The sequence below is a fragment of the Cololabis saira genome, chromosome 14 (genome assembly GCF_033807715.1).
Source record: "Cololabis saira isolate AMF1-May2022 chromosome 14, fColSai1.1, whole genome shotgun sequence".
Lineage (NCBI taxonomy): Eukaryota > Metazoa > Chordata > Actinopteri > Beloniformes > Belonidae > Cololabis > Cololabis saira.
This window is the reverse complement of record NC_084600.1, coordinates 23,197,789-23,220,298: the sequence shown is the minus strand read 5'-3', so window position 1 is coordinate 23,220,298 and position 22,510 is coordinate 23,197,789. Positions and strand designations below refer to the sequence as shown.

General features: G+C 45.4%; 1 protein-coding gene across 1 annotated transcript; it reads left to right on the top strand.

Annotated features, from left to right (window-relative positions):
- The first annotated feature begins 3,387 nt into the window (after nt 1-3,387).
- Nucleotides 3,388-13,069, top strand: ripk4 (receptor-interacting serine-threonine kinase 4). The gene is made up of 8 exons (XM_061740187.1): nt 3,388-3,662; nt 6,123-6,414; nt 7,137-7,285; nt 7,601-7,662; nt 8,837-8,995; nt 9,556-9,671; nt 10,927-11,167; nt 11,303-13,069. The coding sequence occupies exons 1-8, from the start codon at nt 3,475-3,477 to the stop codon at nt 12,685-12,687; spliced, it is 2,592 nt and encodes an 863-aa protein (XP_061596171.1). The 5' UTR covers nt 3,388-3,474; the 3' UTR covers nt 12,688-13,069.
- Nucleotides 13,070-22,510: the final 9,441 nt, after the last annotated feature.

Below are 22,510 nucleotides of genomic sequence, written 5' to 3'. Positions count from 1 at the left end.
GGTTTTGAAACCCTCCCATCTTTTAGCCTTGGGGGATCAAACACAGATCACTGCATTGAGGACTATCAGTCAAATGAAGTGAAGCGTGGCTCCTCACTTATCTTTTAATCAGCTTATTGCCTCAACAGTCTCCCTGGTGACACACTGACACTTCGTCTGAATACCTGGTCCTTCCAGTTTCCTCTGGAGACCAAGGGGGTTGATATCATGTCTACACCGGAGGAAGACAGAAAGATTGCAAAGAAGCACCAAACAACACAGATAATGTATTTATGTAAGTAAAGATTGTACATTTTTATCCTGCATATTCAGGATAACATGTAGGGAATCTAGGTTATTGTGTGAAAACTGTTCGAGGGTAAGATGGAATTAAAGGAGAGTAGTTTATAATATAAGGCTGTAGAACTTTCCTTATTATTATCAGGCACTACTTTTCATAAGACATTTATCATAAATTAGTTTTATAAAAGATAACCACAGAGTTCTATTTTGCAGCAGCCTCAACACTATCAATTGAGATAATAACCTGAAGACATGATTATTATTATTTTCCTGATGGAAATTAGAGACTTAGTAATTATTGACACTTCAGACTGATCTCTGGCATGCAGACACTCAGCAAAAAGTGTTTCCCATAACTGGGATTTAAGGTTCAATGTCAAACTGATGTGGAATCATGGCTGTTATTAAGTAAGATTTAAGAAAAAATTGCTAACAAAACAACTAGTAGCATATTCTGCTTGCAGCTTTTTATAGACAGGTTTCAACAATCATACATACTACCCCCTCCAACATCTTTCTGTGTTGGAGTAATATCAGCAAAATGTACTTATGTATTATCTTTCTGCATGGTTTTTGAAGACCGCATCAAAAATATCTTCAAATAGCGTTTTTAGGTATTAATACACCTGCAGACGAGGTACATGCATGCTGTATTTGAGGAGCTTGTTTTTGTTCTGTGTATGTGTGCCAGTATAATTAAGTATTTTCAAGGGGTTAACCCACACTTGTCTTATAAATTAAACATGAATCACAGACAGATTCCAGACCACAGACCTTGTATCTGCAAGTGTCCTTGAGCAACACAATAAAACCACTAAGAGCTACAGATTGGCTTCTGTTTGTCACATTGACCTTAATAAAAATGTGATATAATATAATTGGCACCTTTTACTAAAGAGAATAAAGTGGTTATTCTGTGTGCCAAATAGCAATATAGGATGTAACCAACTACTTTCATTTTAAACTGTGTTTTCTAAGTGTCAGTTATTCTAACGAAGCCACCTAGTTTTGGTGCTGTGCAAAGTTAAACAAGTTATACAGTCTGGCAGAGAGAAAAATCGCACACTGTAGTGTTTTGTTGGAGATCTTTTAGCTTTGACTACAGTATGCATTTGCTATGGCACCTCTGTAATGAGTGACAACATGCATTACCATTCAGAGTTTTTTAAACTTTTTGCCAGCATCTGGTACTAATGTGTATGATTTGATGAGTCAAAAGGTTAGAAACGTTTTGGTTTATAAAGTGACTCAATAATTCCTTTTTTTCAAGTCAGTTGTTTATGAGACAATGCATTTATGAGACAATGCATAAAGATATACATACTGTATATACTGTTCATATTCTGTGATTATACATATTTTATATGTATTTTTTGTATTTTTTATATATTTTTTATTCTGACATTTCAGTCTTTTTTCAACCTCCCCTGCATGAGTGTGCTAAGTGTACTGCTGACAACAAAATAAGTGTCCCCACTGAGGGAGAAAATAAAGGATATCTTATCTTATCTTATCTTATCTTATCTTATCTTATACACACACGGTAGCCAGATCAGGTCATATAGGTGACTTTGTTTATCACACACACTCCAATTTTATCCTCTCTTCACTGGCTTCCCATTAAATTTCGCATCCATTTTAAAATACTGGTGCTAACTTTCAGAGCTTTGCATGGCCAAACACCACAATACATCGCTGACCTCCTCCTACCTTATGCGCCAAATCGGGCTCTTAGATCAGCACACCAATCGTTACTGTCTGTCCCTCAAACTCGTTATAAATCCAGAGGTGACCGTGCTTTTCAAGCTGTTGCGCCAAAATTATGGAATGCTCTCCCTTCACAACTGCATTCTCTGGACTCTTGTGAAGGCTTTATGAAGCAGCTGAAAACGTTTTTATTCAGACAGGCTTTTGGTTAACCGTTTATTGTGTCTCTGCGTTGCTGCTATGTTTTTAATTGTGCGTTGCGACTATGTTTTTAACATGCCAGCCCAGTGCTGTTTTCTGTACCTTGTTAATTTTATCTAGGTTTTTATATATATGTATACTATTGGTATCTTTTCTTTTTAATCTCTTTTAATTTGTGTGCCTTTTTTTTAATGTAAAGCACTTTGTGATTTTATATCTGTGAAAGGTGCTATATAAATAAACTTTACTTACTTACTTTACTTGTTTAGATAAAAACCTGATTCGAGTGCAAGAAGACCTAATATCCACTTTGTTTGCTGCCACTGACAAGCAGAACCCTCCACACTCCAATCTTTATACTTGGGATCAAATTGAAGCCTTTTAAAAAAAAATATTATTATTATTATTAGCCTCACTGATAATTCTTTTCTTTCAGCTACATAACCTAAAGAAAATGTTAACCTTTAAATATAGCCATTTGGACATCTGTTAACCCAAATTTAATAGTTTTGGCAACTTCTTAAATGTTTTGTATTCTTGATGCAGATCAATAATTTCATTCTTTTGAGACTTATTAGCATCTTTTTCCTGACCATAGGAAGTATGTCTTAAATAAATGACTCTCGTCACTGCTTTGTTTGTGGTTAAATAACTTGTTTAAACTCAAGCATATTCATCAGTGCAGTATTTTTCAAATACAGGGTTCTAACTTGTTTGCTGAGTTGAATCCAGGTGGTGAGTTTTTTTTTTGCGAAGTGGTGCGTATACCTGTCGAGGCAAATTGCAGACAGCCTTGTCACCGTTTTGTTCATGTAGGAACAGTTACTCGATATGACACACATCCTCACACCAGTGTCAGTATCAGATAAGCCATCTTTTTGTTAAGACTACAGTGGGACAGAAGTAAGTTTATATAATGACACATTGCTGGGTTTATGGACTCAGGCTTGTTCCAGACACAATTCTCTCCTTTCTTTTGCTGATATACGAGTAAACCCAAGACTTCAGGGCATGTCTGAATACAGTCAGTGGCTCTGTCGTGTCCTGTAAGCTGTACTGGGTCCTTCATGGGCTCTTCCTCGTATTTCATTATCAAATTGTGATGTCACCCCGACAGGCCCTGCCCCTCTTTGCACCTGAGGAGAGGGAGGAGCCACATTCAGCAAGAGAAGGGGAAAAACAAGGAAGAGCTCACAAGCTGGCAAGTCAGTTTGTGTGTACACCTCCCCGCTTTTTGCCTTGGAGACGGAGAAAGACAGTATTGATTTTGGTGGGTGTTTCAACATGGACATGGACGTCCCGGCTTCTCCACCTGGGAATATGGGGCTGTTACGGACCTTTGACTGCTCGGAGTTCAGCAGCTGGGAGAAAATAGGCTCAGGTGGATTTGGACAAGTATACAAAGTCCGGCATGTACAGTGGAAAACATGGCTGGCCATCAAGTGCCCTCCCTCCCTTCACATGGATGACAAGTAAGTTACAGCTGTTGGGCCGTGTGTGTGAAACATGAAGGAAGTGAGCTCTACGTGCTCTTCTGGTGTAGGTTCGGAGTGTCTTGAGGTATTTTGTCTATTAAGAAGACCCAAATCTGTCTTCCCCAGGGTTTTTTCTCTCAGCTTTATCATTTAATGACCAGTTTATTGTCAACATCAAACAGACAGAGGCTCAGATTATGAGAAGGTGAGCACTCGGTTGGCATGTGACTCACTGTGTGCCAGTCTGAGCACACTGTGACTGGAAGGAAGAGGTGAAGTAGCTGCGTTAGTTATTTCAACACAGCTGGGTTGTGTTGGGAGAGCATTGACATGCTGATTCATCCCCCGAACAAGCGTTACCTTTGCTCAGGGTTGTAGCTCTGATTATTCAGACCAGACACTGAGGTGAAAGCGTAACAGCTGGCTAGCCTTCACAGTCAGAGATGTTGTCAGGCCTGACCTCGGGGTGCGGGGGATGGGGGGGGGGCAGTGTACCCCCCGATTACCCAGGTATGTTAGAGGCTTCTCAAAGTTTCTAACATTTACCTGAGTACAGTTCTAAGATGTGTATGTGTATGTGTGTGTGTGTGTGTGTGTGTGTGTGTGTGTGTGTGTGTGTGTGTGTGTGTGTGTGTGAGTGAGAAAAAAAAAACTTAAAAGTTTTTAAAGTCCCCCAAACTTTCCAGTTTTTAAAGGGGGGACTACACAAACATCTATTTATTCCTAAATCCATCTCATCTCATCTAATTTCTGTCACAGAGACATCTTGCATTTTCTTAGAGCTAAATGGTAAAATGATTATAGAGAAAATATCTATGAAGATTGATTTCACAGGGTCTGCATTGGACTTGCATGGAGCCAGAGATTTGGGTGAATGCCTAATTAAATCTGACTTTGCCAGGATTGTTCATGTCCGTTCCTGCAGGTTTGGTCAGAACTCTAATGTCACAACTTTGTTAAACACAGTCATCAAAATTTGAAGACAATTAAATTAGGTGGCCTCAAACAAATTGACAAGGTTGTGTTGTAAACCTTTATGAGTTGGAAGTTACTACACTTCCCAACTTTGGGGTGTGTTACACTGCTGTGTGGGGTATTGGTCCAATCTTTCAGGGAATTATACTAAAAAGTTGCCTTGTTTAATGGCATGACAGTCTTTGAGTGACATAAGTTAGAAAACAAGTCACCTGCTGTCACATCAGTCCAGATAATGAGCTTTGATCTGGTCATCGTCCCCTGAACATTTCAGACGTTTTGTCAACTTCCTCTAATCTTTTGGTGCAATCAAAGCATCCGCTGAACTGGAGCCAAAAATGTTATCACCTCCCAACATCTGCAAAGTACATAGTTTTTTGACTGCAGCCCTTCTTGACCTGCACATAACAGCCCTCAACAGGCTCTGAAAGCCACCTTTGTCTGCTGGCTTTGCTGTGTGCCACACACAATATAAAAAAAAGCCGAAGAACCGGTCTTACCAGACCTCTCTGTTAAAGCAAGGACATTGTTTGGTTCTGAAAAGCTGCTGAAGAGCATGTTGAATTAGAAGAAATGCTTACCCCATCTTCCATCTCGTGTTTGATTGTATCTGTTTTTGGGGACTTGTGGCCCTTAAACCTGCACTCACTATAAAGAACTGCTATAGCCATGCCCCCTGTGGTTGACTCCTTCAGTAATCAGGCACGCTGTGCACATATTCAACTCAGACAAGTCTCTTATCAGCATTTAATTGAATTTATTGTCAAAAAGTAGAATTCCCTGTCCAGCTCACCTGCTTCCTCCTTTGAATCAAATTCCGATGAGTACAGTAATGAGTGGGATTTGTCCTCGTTAGGAGGCCTCATTTTGAAAGCAGCTTCTGTCTGAGACGCGGACTGAGGTCATGAATGACCTGCAAAGTTTTGTTTGAGGTAGGTCAGCAGGGTCAGTGGACTGATTAGGCTGTTTTGCACAGGTTGGGCAACAACAGAGAACAAGAGCTGCGTTTAAGCCCCCTGGACTCTTCTGATGCTTTCCAGGCTGGACTGGAATGTCCTCAAGGCCTATTGCATATTTCACATATTCAGGCTGAACGCTGGTAAATAAATTATAGATGCGCTCAGACGTGCTGCATTCACGGGCTCTGAGGTTATTTTTGCGCAGCGGAAGCTCTGTGGCGACTGTGGCTGGGACAAAAATTAATCTGGGTTGCAACTTGGTGAGCAAAGCATGGCCTTGAAGTCAATAGGTTAATGATTTATGAGAGGGCAGATCGGGCGGATAACGGTGAACCTCAATGTTGGCAGCAAATAAGATGACCTAAATGAGTCAAAAATGAATATAAGTAACTGTTTGTTTTGTATTTGTTGAAATTGCTCCTATATATGTATATGTGCTCCTATTGACTCCTGCAAGGAGCCTGAATCTCTGAGGAAGATGCAGATGTATTGTCATTTAAAAGTAAATAATCTTTTACCTAAGGGACCGTGCTGAGCTGCTGGAGGAGGCTAAGAAGATGGAGGCAGCCAAGTTCCGGTACATCCTGCCCGTGTACGGGATCTGTGAGGACCCCCAGGGCCTGGTCATGGAGTACATGGAGACCGGGTCCCTGGAGAACCTGCTGGCCTCCAACCCCCTGCCCTGGGAGCTGCGGTTCCGCATCATACACGAGACGGCGGTTGGAATGAACTTCCTGCACTGCATGAACCCGCCGCTTCTCCACCTGGACCTGAAGCCGGCCAACATCCTCCTGGACGCTCACTATCACGTCAAGGTACTTTGATGTTTGCATTCAACTGCCACTAAACAAATAAATCCTTTTGTAAAATTATGATTTTTACTTCGGATTTCGGAAGATTTCTATTATCTGTCACCATCCTCTCTTTGGCAGTAATGAAAGTAAAAGAATGATTGACTGTGGAAATGCATTTAATGTGTCTATTATTGGGACACATGAGGAACAAGAAGGAAAACCACAGCTTTCTTTGAATAAATGTTTTTTAAAAGTGACAACTTTTGGCTTCTAGCAGAAATTTTAGCTATGGGGTGTTATGCAATTCCCCTTTCACCGTGGTAGAAGTCCGACTCCTGCAGATGCTGCGGACAGACAGGTGTCTTTCTGTATGACTCCTAAACAGCTCAGTGAAGAAACCCGTGGGTGGAAAGCTTTCCTGGAGTTTAATACCTGAATCTAAACAGCTCGCCTGGGCCTGTCCTGACAGGATTAATTTAGCTCCTATTAAATCTCTCTCCTTGTCACGTTGTGTGTGTGTTTGTGTGAGTGGGTGTGTGCTCCACACAAACGTGAAGGGCCTCTCCTCTGCTGCAGGTTGAGACACGGCAGCGTTGCCCTCATCATACCACCAAGTGCACATAATGAGGGATTAGGTGCATGTGACACTCTGCGTTAGTCATCGGTGCTACAGTGTTTCATGAGAAAAGCAGCACCACTTCTGTGTTTTGGGGGTCGTATCTGAGCTCCGTCTTCTGTTTCAGATATCTGATTTCGGTCTGGCGCGTTGGAACGGCCTGTCACGGGCTGATGACATGAGCAGAGAAGGCTTCTGTGGCACCATTGCCTACCTGCCACCCGAGAGCATCATACAGAAGCACCGAGTGTCAGACACCAAGCATGACGTTTACAGGTTAGTTTGGTTTGGAACTCTGTGTAGAAGCTCTTGCACGTATTTTGAAATAAATCAAATATACAGTAAGTGATCGATTTGATGTGTTGTAGTGTGTGTGGAAAGTATGGTTGACACCACACAGACCAGCTGTTATTTGACAGGGAGAACATGTTCATTCATTCACTTCAATTTCATTTTTCCAAGCTGTCACCTTGGATTTAGACTGCTAGGCCTTTTCTGGAAGTTAAAGACTTGTGCCACTTTCTTGGCAGAAGTAAAATGTTTGCTGTTTATTTGTAGGTGACTTTTTGTTTTCTTTTGTTTCCCTTCAAGTTTCTCCATTGTGATCTGGGGCGTTCTCACGCAGAAGAAACCCTACCAAGACGAGCCTTCAAGTACGATAAACGCACAAACACAATGAAAAAAGTCCTTTTTGTAGATATAAATATTGGAACACCACATCATAAATAAATAAAACCACATCAATAATACTCCTGATAAATTTAAGTCTGGATTAGAAAGCAGTGATGGCAGTTTTGAGTGATCATAAAATACTGTTATGAAGCCTTTTTTCTGAATATTTAATCCTTTAAAGCTTAACATATGTAATAATACACCAAAAAATATTTTTAAGGGCTGTTTGTTATTGATTTAATTGAAAAATACTCTCTCTGTTTAACAGCTTCCAAATCATTTTAGCATCATTCAGAGTACATTTGGTGATATTTATTTATTTCCTGATTGTACCAGAGATGACACATCAGCATCATAGGGTCAAAATGAACCTGCTAATGAAAACTAAAAACAAAGTAGATGTTTCAAAATGTCCACTTACCGGGATTTATTTTGATATCAATCATAGTTTTGCATTATTTTGAACGTGCCGGTAAATATGCAGGCTACACCACTCAAGCTGTGTGTACAGGAGCTGTTGCGAACATGTTTACATTTTAAATTCCAGAGCAGCCAGGTGGACAGGGCCAGACTGGCAAGGCACTGTTTGCTTTTTTTAAATGTTCCCAGGCATATCGGGTAGCGTTTTGAAGACCAGTACCTAATGGAGGCTGTGTTCGTCACTGGCACCACCTATGTTGATTTAGACATAATTAAAAAGTGAGAGATGGCCAGGTTACGATCCCTGCCTCTCTTCCTCCTACATTTGCAAAGGGTATTATGGGACAATAGGAGGTGAAGTAGCAGTAAGCCTCCACCTGTTTGCTGTGAATCACCGACTTGGCTGATCCCTCTGTCAGATAGGGAGAAGCCAGACCATTTATGCTCTTGTGGGAAACAACAAAACACCCCTCTCTATTTGACCTTATGACTACACTGATGGTGATAAAGCAGCAACGTACTATTCTCATAGGCAGCATATCATCATATCACCACTCCAGGTTATGATGAAACCCACTGTGTTGCAACATGTACTATAGAGTACAGGTTCAGCTATATGTCATCAGGAAACGCATGAAAACGGATACATTTCTCCCTGAAAATGGGAACAAAAGGTCTCTGACAATGTGTTTTTTTTGAATGAACCAGAAATAACTGTGATGTTTGTCCCTTCAGGAGAAAGCAATATCCTCCAGATAATGGTGAAAGTGGTTAAAGGGATTCGTCCAGACCTGGGTGCGATACCACGATGTCGGCCTTCAACCTGTGCTGGATTCCTGAGCCTCATGCAGCGCTGCTGGGTAGTGAAGCCTGATGACAGACCAAGCTTCCACGGTGAGTTGGATCTCTCTCTTCTGTACCAAAAGATGTATTTTTTTAAATCCTGATGACATAAAAAAAGTGATTTTATTGCTTTAATGTAGGGCTGGGCGATTTTGGAAAAAAATAAAATCCCGATTTTTTTTTTCCCGATTTTCGATTTCGATTTTTTTGGTAAAACTACAAAAGACTTGTTTCAAATATTTTATCTTTATTTTTAAAGAAAAGTAGCAAACAAATTTCCCTATTGGGAATTAAGTGCAATTGAAAGATACTGTAAATCCTCCTTGAGTTTAGTAAAGTGACAACATTTACAATTTTCTTGACCAAAGAAAGATGACTAGACGAGCTCTGTCTGTAATGCAGCCAGCTGCAAAAAAGGAAAATCGATTTTCCGATTTTCCTTTTTTTAACATCGTCTTGATTAATAAATCCGATTTAGATTTAAAATCGATTAATCGCACAGCCCTACTTTAATTTCCCCTTTGTCCAGCGTCTCTTTTGACTGGATAAAACCCAGTTGATTCCATCCCTGCTGTTACCTGAAGCCTGACCCAGAACTGTTGTCTTTGCAGAAATTACATCTGAAGCTGAAGAGCTCTGCTCCAAACCGCAGGATGAGCCCAAAACCCCAACACTGTCGTCATCAGAGCCGGAGCCCCTGTCCCCGACCCCTCTCACAGGTGAACAGGTAAGGCGTGATGGCACATGTGCTACTTTTAGATTGAAAAAAGAAATAAACAGCTTTTCAATGTTTTGTTTTCCGACAAGATGTGTGTTTCAAGTAAGATATTGTTGTGTGTTTGTTCTTGCTCGGCTGCTCGGCAGTGGGAGAGCCACTGAGTTGTGATTAGAAGTTATAGTTTAGGGAAAGTTGGGGGATTTCTTATATCATAGAGCGTGTCTGGTCTTGATTAAAATCCAGTACCAACCCAACACCACATCACGTGTATGTGAACATAGCTGTCGCTCTCTTTCCAAACAACAGTTCTAGCCCAGGTATTCTGTTTATGGCAGCTTTTGCTTGTTAAAGTGATTGTTTTGAACTATTTAAAGACAAACTTTGAATACACTTGGGTGTCTGAAGTGGCTACCATATCAAAACCTCTGACCTAACATCCCCCTGTTAGTCAGTGTTGAGTAACCCGAATCTGAAAACGCATCATTCAGTGAGCCATTCACACTCGCAGGGTACTACATTACAGACCAAGGTCATAGCTGAATTATTCAGCCCCCCCGCCCCTTCGACTTCACACCATGCAGCATTTACTGCTGCTTTTGAAGTAGGTAGCTTGAAACTGTAACACCAATTTCTAAAGATGCTCACCCTCTGGAAAAGGGGGGGAAAGTAAAGTCAATCGTGTTACTTCACTACCTAAAATGTAGTAGAAAAGGGGCTGGAATATTGTATCTCTGTGGTGTTTTGACCAAAGAATAAAACAGACACTTAATTCAACCTTTCGGAAATGGTGACGATTGGGGCAAATACTTCTTTTATTAATGTGTAACTCCTTAACTGGACTATGAGGTGCTTATCTTTTTCAGTTTCCGAGACAGGATAATAAGTTAGTTTATAAGTCATATGTTTTGGTCAAGAACAATCATTACATCATGCAGGAGGAATGTAGACGGATGGGCCTGTTAAACCTGTGTGCTGCTTTGGCATTTCCGTGCTGTCAGAATGATGCGTACGTGACTAAAAAGAAATCTCCTGTTTATGGGAAACGGCAGCTCTTACAGAGTGATTATTTGTTTGTCAAAACACAAGCTGCACTATTTTTAGGATGCATTTGTGTCCTTGTGATTTTTACACATGACCACACATCTCGTACCCGTTGTTCTCTAAACGAACTTGATTGAAGTGTAAACGCAGTGGAATGTGCAGAATGTCGAGGAACAATTTGTCCAAGTGCTTTATGCAAACCTGGATTTTTTTTTTTCCACAGGGAACGGACAACAAACCAGTTCGTCCAAAGTCGGCCATGTTGCCGGAAAAAGACTGCAGCCTGTCGGAGCTGCTGAGCCAGGTGGATTCTGGGATCTCCAGAAGCTTCGACCGAGTCAAGGAGGATAGCTGCCACAGCAAGGAGAACACGTGCAAGAGACTGTCTGCCATCTCCTCTGCAGATTCAGCCTTCTCCTCCCAAGACTCCATCACCCTGTCCTTTGAAAAAGAAAACACCTTTGGTAAGAACTAAGACCTCTACCTGAAGGTGGCAGCTGTGTAGATAAGATAAGAAGATAACCTGATGATCATAAGTTCTAACTGTATAGGTGTACTTAAGATTAAGTTTTTGAGTGACATTTCTTCGTGTTGCCCAGATTCTGCTGAAGTCCAAAAGCGGAAGCTGTGTGAGGCCATCAGGACCAAAGATACAGCCAAGCTGATGAAGATCCTCCAGCCTCAGGATGTTGACCTCCTCCTCGATGGAGGAGGAAGCCTGCTCCACCATGCCATCAGCTTGGCCAACGAGGAGGCTGTTAAATTCCTGCTCCTGAGCAATGCCAACCCCAATCTTCCCAACGCCCGTGGCTCCACACCGCTCCATCTGGCCACGGAGAAGCACCTGAAGCCGTTGGCTGAGCTCCTGCTCGGTCGGCGCAGCACCAACGTGAATGCTAAAGATGAGGATCAGTACACGGCTTTGCACTGGGCGGCCCAGAGTGGAGATGAAGCGATTGCACGCCTGCTGGTCGACCGGGGAGCGGCCATCAACGAGGCCGACGGCCAGGGACGCACACCGGCTCACGTGGCGTGCCAGCATGGTCAGGAGAATGTAATCAGGGTGCTGCTGAGCCGCGGCGCTGACGTCCGAATCAAGGGCAAGGACAACTGGACGGCGCTCCACTTTGCTGCTTGGCAGGGGCATCTGGGAATCGTCAAGCTGCTGGTCAAGCAGGCGTGTGCCGACGTAGACGGCCAGACATCAGACGGCCGGACGCCGCTGCATCTGGCATCCCAGAGAGGGCAGTATCGCGTGGCCCGGATCCTGATCGAGCTAGGAGCAGATGTCCACATGGCTTCGGCTGGGTTAAACACACCACTACATGTGGCGGCGGAAACGGGTCACACCAGCACCTCCCGTCTGTTGATTAAACATCAGGCGGACATTCATGCCCAGAACACTCATGGACTCACGCCCCTCCACCTGGCCTCGCAGCGAGGCCACCTCGCCACGGTCAAGATGTTGATTGCAGAGGGGGCGGACCCCTACAGGTCCAACCAGGCCCTGCGCACCCCCTGCCACCTGGCAGCAGAGGATGGACACTGTGAAGTTCTGAAAGAGCTGCTACTTCACTGTCCGGACGGTGGCACCCTGTCGGACGAGCAGGGCCTCAGCCCCTTACACCTGGCAGTGCAGGGCGGACACTCGGATGTCATCACAATGCTGCTGCCTGAGGTCTGCCAGGACTTTGTTACGGAGAGCACGGGCCAGCCTGAAGCTGAGGAGGCTGAGGAGCCTTCATCACCTACATCACCTACATCACCTACATCACCTACATCACCTACATCACCTACATCACCTACATCACCTACATCACCTACATCACCTACATCACCTACATCACCTACATCACCTACATCACCTACATCCCCGGAGCCCAGGCAGCTGCAGAGGAAAGTTGTCATTCTCAAACTGACAGAGCACAAGGACAAAGACTTCCCACAACCCCCCACCTCACAGTGTGCTTCCGCACCATGCTAACAAGATGTATATGATGCCTTATTTTTGGACTCTTGTAACCATCACCTGAAAAAGCTTTGATGTAGATATGTATACTGTAAATATGAAGTATTATTACCTGTGTATTGTTTGAATTTTTGTTTTTGTTTGCTTTTTATCTAAAAAGCACTTTTTTTAATACCCAACGAACATGTCTTGTATCAATATTAATGATGGAATGACTGGGAAAGCTCTTGTGGGCCTTTAGTGGGTCTCACTGCAGCCTGTAAGTAACATTTTAATAGAGACATATGTTTTATATTGTACATCATTATCAGGGCCAGTGCATTCAGACAAATCTTGTAAAGTTCAGCACCTCTTACAAAGCAGTGCTGCATCATCCATTAAAACACTTTAAACCTTCTATTTTGTTTGACTTCGTTATTATTTCTGATTTGTTCTTCTGAAATGGGATCAGCCCCTTTGCATCAATTCATTTTTAAATGTTCATGTAACATTGAGAATTACAAAATGTTGTTGGATAACTAAACAGATGAGCTCCTTTCAAATAATCATAATGGTTCTTTAAAATTTATTTTTGTCATGTCACCACAAGCCTGCTGGAGAAGGTCTCTTGCTTCTGCATAAGTTTACCCCTTCTCCTGCACGTGTACAGGAATGGGCTTACTAGATGTCAGCTTGACTTATCATGTCTGCATCTGCAGCCCCACCTCCAGTGTTGTTATTATCTTCATGCTTTTACTCGGGAGCATGCTCAGGTTGGCACAGACCATGGGAACTGCCCCTGAGGGGGATCACAGGCTGTAAGATGATGAATGAGTGAGAAGGAGTGCTGATGTACTACTTGCAACTCCAGCCTGTTGGCTAATTCCTAAGACCACTGTAGCCTTTCATCACTTGCTAAAACCAACATGACATCCCATGATGCCTCAAGGGCTCAGCTTTTTGCAATCTGAGAAAGTGTGTGCGGGTTGCGGGTGCTTGGAAATTCTCTGTTTTCATAGCTTGTCGTTGTGGATGCCCAGAAAATGACTATGAAATGTGTGTAATCTGAGGTGTCTGTTATGAGTACACAACACTGTTGCCCAGTTATGCATCTCATGTCTAAGTAGGGGAAGTTTATGTGCCCTTGTTGCCCAATCCCAGCTCCCATCTCCTTCCAAGATTGCTCTCATGTCTGATATACTTGTAGGTCAGGTTTGTGTTACAAGAGCTTTTTTTTTTTTTTTTTGCCGGGGGCATCAATTTTGTTTATTTCAGATTCAGATTACTTTATTAATCCCTTTGGGAGGTTCCCTCGGGGGAAATTGACATCTCCCCGAGCGAGATGTCAATTTATATTTATATATGTATGTATGTATATATATATATATATATATATATATATATATATATGTGTGCGGGCGTGTGTGTGTCTATATATATCTATATGGATATATATATATATATATATATATATATATATATATATATATATATATATATATATATATATATATATATATATATATATGTGTGTGTGTGTGTGTGTGTCATTATAAATCTAAATGTTTAAATTTATTTACATAATAATGATAATAATACAAATAATAAAGAGTATTTTCCTTTTCTTATGTTTGTCAGCTCTGCAGGTCGAGGTCCAGGCTCTTGTGGTAACTTATACCTTAACGAGCGATGGATGAAGGCACTGAAATGTGGCTGTCTGTATGCATCATTTGATCAATAAAGCCTCTTTATTTATGTTATAAATTCCCTTATAAGTAAGCTGATACCAGAATATAAGCTGTTAATTTGTTAGATATTAAGATGTTAATCTGCTAAAGATAATTAATATTTATGTTTTGATTTAAACAGGTTAATTTTATATTCAGGTATGTTTAGTTCAGTCTGGTTTGAGTCAGGCGATTATCGGGCAGCTAAGTTTAGGTTTGGGGTCCTCGGAACCTCGCGTGTGTGTGCTCAGAGTAAAATGTGTGTAACTCCCGACCGGCTGCAGAAAAGTTTATATAAAGAAAAGTCAAACGGAAAAACGGTGTCTTTATTCCCTAACCGGAGTACGTCCACGGGTGAAGAGTCCCAGCACATTAGTTTCAACATATAGTTCTTCAATATTGGTCCTTCGAGCCGGATTTCTTCACTCGCGGCGGAGAAATGGACACACCGATTACAACCACGGCGGGCAGCGGCGCGCTGGGAGCCAGAAGCCGACAGTTTCCAGCTCGCCTCGAAAGCTACCAGGTTAGCCTGCCACGGTCCCTCATTCCTCACGGTGCCCGCGCCGAAGATGAAAGAGAACGCGTCGGCGCTCAGCAGCTGCAGTCACTCAGCCTCCAGACCGAGTCTGTGAGGACCGCGGACCAGCCGCACGGAGCGCACGCGGCCCCTGAACGTCTCTTAAGCCCGCGAACAGCCCACGAGGGGAGCGAGTGGAACATGGCGATGCATATCAGAGACTTGTCCAGCCAGCTAACAGGCCATATGAGCCGGCCATCGGTGACGCCCGCGGAGCGGAGCTATCAGAGCAGCCATGGTTCTCCTGTCCTACAGCCACCAGCTCATCTCGACCAGAGCATCCCGTCATATCAGTCACCCTGGTTAAGTGATGTAGTGGTTCACAGCACCCCTCAGCCACAGCCATCCAGCCTGCAGCTTGGACCAGCTAGACTGCTTCAACACGAGCCACACCTGTCTACGCTGCCACATACCACCTCTGCAGCATTAAAGCTTCAATCAGCAACGACTCCTATGCTGGGTAGTAGACAGGATAACTACATACTGACGCAGTCTCTGCCATCAGCTGTGTCATCTGCATGGGCACCACGCCTCTCCACGATGCTGAACGTATCCATGCTGCAGCCTACTACTCAAGCATCACAAGCAGTGAGTTATTCAAGTGCACAGATAGCAGCTACATCTGGCTACCAGCTTAATCAGCCCCCTACACAGACTGTTAATAATGTACAGGACAGAGTGCCACCAGCTGCACAGCTGCAATACCTGCCCCTGCAGACAACACCAGTAAATCCAGCATCAGTGCAGCAACACATCCCATTCATGTCTGCAGCCCCGGTGCAGCAACGCACTCCACTTATGGCTGCACAGCCAGCGTATCAATCCCCCCAGATGGCAACCGCTGCATATTCTTCCATCCAGCCAGTATATCAGCTACCACCGCCAGCGCAGAACCAACAGCTGCAACTCTACCAGCCGCTGCCTCCACCTTCAACCCAGCCAGCCTATCAACTGGTGTCTCCCCCTGCTGGTTCCCCCATGCAACAGCACGTGTCGGTTCTACAGGCTCAGTACAGCCCCCAGTCTCAGTATACGCCACTGCAGGTACCGTACACCGTCCAGTCCCCCAGACAGCCTGTTCCAGTACCTGAACTGCCTAAGCTGGTGCATGACAGTGAGAGAGAGTTTGCTGACTTAAAAATGGCGCTGGATCACCTGCTCAATCCGCACACTGAACTTTCTGAACATTACAAATACCGTGTGCTTATGGAACGCTTGGTCCTGGACGAAGCCAGGCTAATAGCTCAGTCATGCAGACACTATTTACAACCCTACAGCGCCGCCATGCAGGCTTTGCAGAGACAGTATGGGCAGCCACATCAGTTGGCACAAAGTGAGATTGCAGCCATCTTGAACTCTCCTGATCTCAAATCTGGGGATCCAAAGGCCTTCCAGAGCTTCGCCCTCAACGTTGATCTGCTGGTGGGAATGCTCACTTCATTGGAAGGGCAAAATGGGATGGAAGTGATGTCTACTGGTCATGTCGACCGACTACTAAGCAAACTCCCCAGACACATGAGAGACAATTTTGTGGAGCATCTGCAGATCCAAGGGCGCCTCAGCACCAGCAGCCTGAACCCATACAACCTCAGAGACCTCGCAGAGTGGCTAAAGGTGAAGGCAGAAGCTCAGAGACTGTCCGCAAAGATGGCACAGCGCCACCGAGCTGAAGGAGCGCAGCCTGCCAAGAGAGACAGATCTGTCCCTACTCCCCGGGCTCGGACTCAGCCTGTCTCTGTGTATCACGGTTCAGACCAGCCCAGATCAGCTGATATGTCTCGGCCAGCAGCAAAACAACAGACATTTAAAAGGATGTGTCTCTTCTGCAAGAGTACAGAGCACTACCTGTCACAGTGTCCAGATATTATTAAACGCTCAAAACAGGAAATCGAGAAGTGGATAGCAGAGGGCAAGCGCTGTCGCAGCTGTGGACGTACTAACCACGACCAAGAGAGCTGCACTTTAAAGAAACCATGCGGTGAGTGTCAGGAGATCCACCTGAGAGTGCTGCATGATGTCACCAGGCCGGGCCCCCATGTCTACCTCATCACACCGAAAGACTGCACCTCAGCTCCCCACTCGATGCAAGGAGGAAAAGTATACCTCAAGGTGGTGCCAATCATCATCAGTCATGGGACCAAATCACTGCAGACTTATGCAATCCTCGACGACGGGGCTGAACGCACCATAATACTTCCAGCTGCAGTTCGAGACCTGGGGCTCAGAGGCAGAGCGGAGTCCCTCACCCTGCGGACTGTTCGTCAGGATGTTGTTCACCTCACTGGAGCATCAGTTGACTTTCAGGTGGCCTCCCCAGCATCACCATCAGAACAGCATTTGGTCGAGAGGGCCTACACCGCAGGTCGGCTCAGCCTGACAGAACAATCCTATCCAGTAGCAGCGCTCCAGAGACGGTACCGCCACCTGCGAGGGTTACAACTGCAGAGCTTCAACAAGGTACAACCACTGCTGCTCATCGGTGCAGATTACACTCACCTAATTACTGCCACAGAACCCGTGAGGTTCGGCCCAAGGGGAGGACCCGTAGCCATCCGCACAGCACTCGGTTGGACGCTGCAGGGTCCAGATGGTTCACAGCCCCCCGCTGCATCATGCTACTACACCGCCTTCAAGCCAGCACCAGATGACATCTACCAACACGTCGAACGGCTCTGGCAGCTTGATGTGCTCCCATTCCGCAGTGAGCGGTTAGCAGTGCGGTCCCGCCTGGACCAGGAAGCGGTTGGTGTCCTGGAAGCACGCACTACGAGAGTGAAGGTTGGTGACACGCTTCGCTACGCTACACCTCTGCTCCGGGTAAAGGGTGCACCACCACTAAAGGCAGATGTTGAAGCAGTGATGCCAAAGCTACGCAGTACAGAGAGACGACTACTTAAAGACCCTGTCAAAGCTAAGATGTATGAAGCAGAGATCCAGAAGCTCATAGATGGTGGGTGTGTCACAAAGCTCCAAGAGGGAGAAGGAAACAGCTGCAGCGAGTCCTGGTTCATCCCTCATCACCTGGTCCATCACAATGGTAAACATCGCCTGGTCTTTGACTGTTCCTTTAACCATGGTGGTCTCTCCCTTAATGAGCAGCTCCTCCCAGGTCCAACCCTCGGACCATCTCTCATCGGGGTCCTCCTGCGGTTCCGCCAGCACGCTGTCGCCATCAGTGGAGACATCCGAGCCATGTTCCACCAGGTTCGGCTTCTACCGGAGGACCAGCCGCTGCTGAGGTTTGTTTGGAGAAACCTGCAGAGGGAGAAGGAGCCTGATGTCTACCAATGGCAAGTCCTGCCATTTGGTACCACGAGCAGCCCGTGTTGCGCAACATTTGCTCTGCAAAAGCACGTCAAAGAAAGTGCTGCAGGAAATGAAGACATCCTGCAGTCTGTCGAACAGGCTTTCTACGTGGACAATTGTCTTCAGAGCCTGTCAACGACTGGGTCAGCCAAGCTTCTGGTGGACAAGATGCGACGGTGTCTGGCTTCGGGAGGATTCGAGATTCGACAGTGGGCAAGTAACTTTTCATGTGTCATCTCCCATTTGCCTTCCAGTGCCAGATCTGAGAGCACGGAGCTGTGGCTGGCTGAGAAGAGTAACGATCTACAGGAGCCAGCTCTTGGTCTGCGGTGGTCCTGTCCATCTGATCGCCTCGGTTACAAGCCGAAACCTCCAGAGGGTGAGACCCCCACTATGCGTTACATATATAAAGTGCTCGCCCGCCAGTATGATCCGCTCGGGATCATTATCCCGTACACGACACGGGCCAAGATCCTCGTCCAGAGACTGTGGGCGAAGAAGAGGAGCTGGGATGACCCGAACCTCCCACCTGAGATCCTCCAGGCCTGGTCCAGCTGGGAGAGAGAACTCCCCGAGCTGGCCAATATCTCCATCCCTCGAACATATGCACCACTGGAGCTCGCTACTGACACCACTGAGTATACTCTCCATGTTTTCTGTGACTCATCTGAGCAGGCATACGGTTCAGTGGCGTACCTCACCACAAGAAGTGATGACACCGTTCACGTCTCATTCGTGATGGCGAGGTCGAGGGTGGCCCCAAAGCGCCAGCAGTCGATGCCACGATTGGAGCTCTGTGCAGCGCTGACAGGAGCCCAGCTGTCCTCCCTCATCCACAAAGAACTCACCCTGTGTGTTGCCCAGACCTTCTTATGGACTGATTCCACAACAGTTCTCACCTGGTTAACATCTCAGTCGTGCAGGTTCAAGGTCTTCGTGGGGACCCGGGTTTCAGAGATCCAGGAATTGACGGCGTCACACACCTGGAGGTATGTGGATACAGCTAATAATCCAGCTGATGATCTCACACGTGGCAAGACGTTAGCTGAGCTGGCAGCACCAAATCGTTGGATCCAGGGACCAGCATTCCTTCGCCATCCACCAGATGAATGGCCATCACATCCTACCACCACAGAGCCAGAGGACAGCAGTGAGATAAAACAAAGTCTTTTTTGTGCACTCACACAGACAAACTCACCACTCAAGATCCCAGACATCACCCAATTCAGCAGCTGGAGAGAGCTGGTTAAGGCTACTCAGCAGTCTCTTCACGGGGCGGCGGCTGACCCTGCATCGCCTCTGTGTGACCTTCGAGATGCAGAAGTCCACCTGCTGAAGACCAGCCAAGCGGACTGCTTCCCCGACGAAATCAAATGCCTCAGAGCCGGCAGGCCCGTGCCCCGCAGCAGCAGGCTGAGTACGCTCGCTCCAGAGTTAGACCCCACAACAGGTCTTATACGGGTTGGGGGACGCCTGCGTCGTTTAGGCAGCTGCAGCCCCACCGACATTCATCCAATACTGCTGGATCCACATCAGGCAGTTACCACCCTCCTCATAAAAGAGATGGATGCTCAACTGCACCACCCGGGGCCTGACAGGGTGTTTGCGGAGATGAGGCGCTACTACTGGATTCTGCGGGGAAGGCAGGCTATTAAGAAGTATCAGAGAGCCTGCGCTGGTTGCATGAAGTGGAGAGGGAAGCCAGTGGTGCCAAGGATGGCAGACCTGCCCTCTGCGCGTCTGCGGCTGCTCAAGCCTCCGTTCTTCTCAACAGGCGTGGACTGCTTCGGGCCGTACATGGTCAAGGCTGGGAGGCGAAGTGAAAAGCGCTGGGGGATTATTTTCAAATGTCTCACGACGAGATGCATACATCTAGATCTGCTCACCAGCCTCGACTCAGATGCTTTCCTCCTAGCACTGAGACGGTTCATCGCACGGAGAGGCACCCCCTTTGAGATCCTCTCTGACCAGGGGACTAACTTCCGAGGCGCGGATAAGGAGCTGAAAGAGGCCTTCGCAGCGATGGAGTCACAGCTGCAGGAGAGACTTGCAGAAAAGCAGATTAAGTTCTGTTTTAACCCACCAGCATCTCCCCACTTCGGTGGTGCCTGGGAGCGTGAGATTCAATCGGTTAAGAAATCCCTGCAGGTGGTCATAGGCGCACAAGTGCTCCAAGAAGAAGTTCTGCTCACACTCCTCATCGAGGTGGAAGGCATCCTCAATGCCAAGCCGTTAGGATACGTATCCTCAGATGTGGCCGATCCAGACCCGGTGACGCCAAGCATGTTGTTGATGGGGCGGCAGGATGCCTCTCTCCCACAAGTCACCTATGCTCCTGACACCCTCACCAGAAGACGCTGGCGTCATTGCCAGATGATGGCGGACCACTTCTGGACACAGTTCATCAGGAATTACTTACCTACTCTCCAAACACGCCAGAGGTGGCGCCAACACGCAGATCATCTCCTCCTGGACACCTTTGTGATGATCGTCGATCCTCAGCTTCCACGTGCTCACTGGCCGGTGGGGAAGGTGGTCAAGCTGAATGCAAGTGATGATGGATGCATCAGGACGGCTGAAGTCAGAGTGGGCGAGAAGACTTACCTGAGACCGGTGGCTCGGCTGGTCCAGCTGTCAGCTCTTCCTGAAGATAATCCTACTTAAAGGACTTTTGGGGAGGGAATTTATGTTTGTTTCAAAATAGCCATGCTATTTAGGGGGCGGCTGTTATAAATTCCCTTATAAGTAAGCTGATACCAGAATATAAGCTGTTAATTTGTTAGATATTAAGATGTTAATCTGCTAAAGATAATTAATATTTATGTTTTGATTTAAACAGGTTAATTTTATATTCAGGTATGTTTAGTTCAGTCTGGTTTGAGTCAGGCGATTATCGGGCAGCTAAGTTTAGGTTTGGGGTCCTCGGAACCTCGCGTGTGTGTGCTCAGAGTAAAATGTGTGTAACTCCCGACCGGCTGCAGAAAAGTTTATATAAAGAAAAGTCAAACGGAAAAACGGTGTCTTTATTCCCTAACCGGAGTACGTCCACGGGTGAAGAGTCCCAGCACATTAGTTTCAACATATAGTTCTTCAATAATTTATTTATTTTTTACCTACATGATATAGTCCAAGCCTCCATATTATTCATGCTCATGACCACATATTTCAGACATTTCCTGAGGGCAAACTCCATATAAGGGGATTGAAGTATACGGTGAAACTGTAATATACCTTTTAAATACAAGCTTTTTTTACATGCTGTACTGTATTACATCTGAAACTGTGACTTCACAGCTGTGCTGTTTCTTCACTGTCCTGTAGTCATGATGAACGTAGTGTGTCGCAGTGGCTCCGAGGCTTCCTTTTTGTCATATGAAGTGTCTGGCTGCTCCTTTGTTAGACGATAAGAGGAACTTTTCCACTCAGATGAGTCACTGTTCTCCAGCCTCACAGACGAGTAGCAAAGCCCTCATGAATCAGAGTACATTTACTGAAGTGATGCAAGGCCCTTATCAGTACATAAAAGTGAGCTTTATACGTGTCTACGGAGACAGCAAAAGCGTTGTCTCTTTTTTTCAGGAGCCTTTCCCTTATAACAACCTTTGTAGAAGAGTATGTGAAAACAAAATCAGCAAGGCCTCGTGGTCACAGTCAAGATGTTTATTGCAGAGGTGGCAGACCCTCTTCAACATTTTATGACTGTTGTGCTGTAAGCGGATTTTTTTTCCACCCTCACCCTTTTATTTTAACTTCCCAGAACTTGCTGAACCAGATAGGAGAACACGTCTTTGAGTAGCAGGGCAAGCTGCAACATGTGGCAGCGGCCTCAGGGATGTACATATACTCAGTGTGGATGAATTATGAGATTTATGGCAAACGAACTACTCACGGAAAGTAACATAATCAGTCAACGTTAAAGGCAACCAGGTACTTTCATTTCAGATAGAAACATTTTGTATGTGAGCCACATCACTGATTTTAGATCCCAACAGCTTGATCATAATAAGAGAAAAAACTGTTTCCTGGAAACGGCCTTTTCTTTCATTATGGGACTGAGGAGTCTGAGGTTGGAATCATCATAACCAAATATGGTGAGGTCGAAGTCCTGACTTAAGGGAGCAAGCATATCACCACACTGTAACCAGCATACTGCCACTATGTCAACATGTGTCTGTTTATTAACAGTAAAGGGACGTGTCAGGATTTGTTGCTTGAATGACATGTTTCTTGGCAGATCTGAATCAAG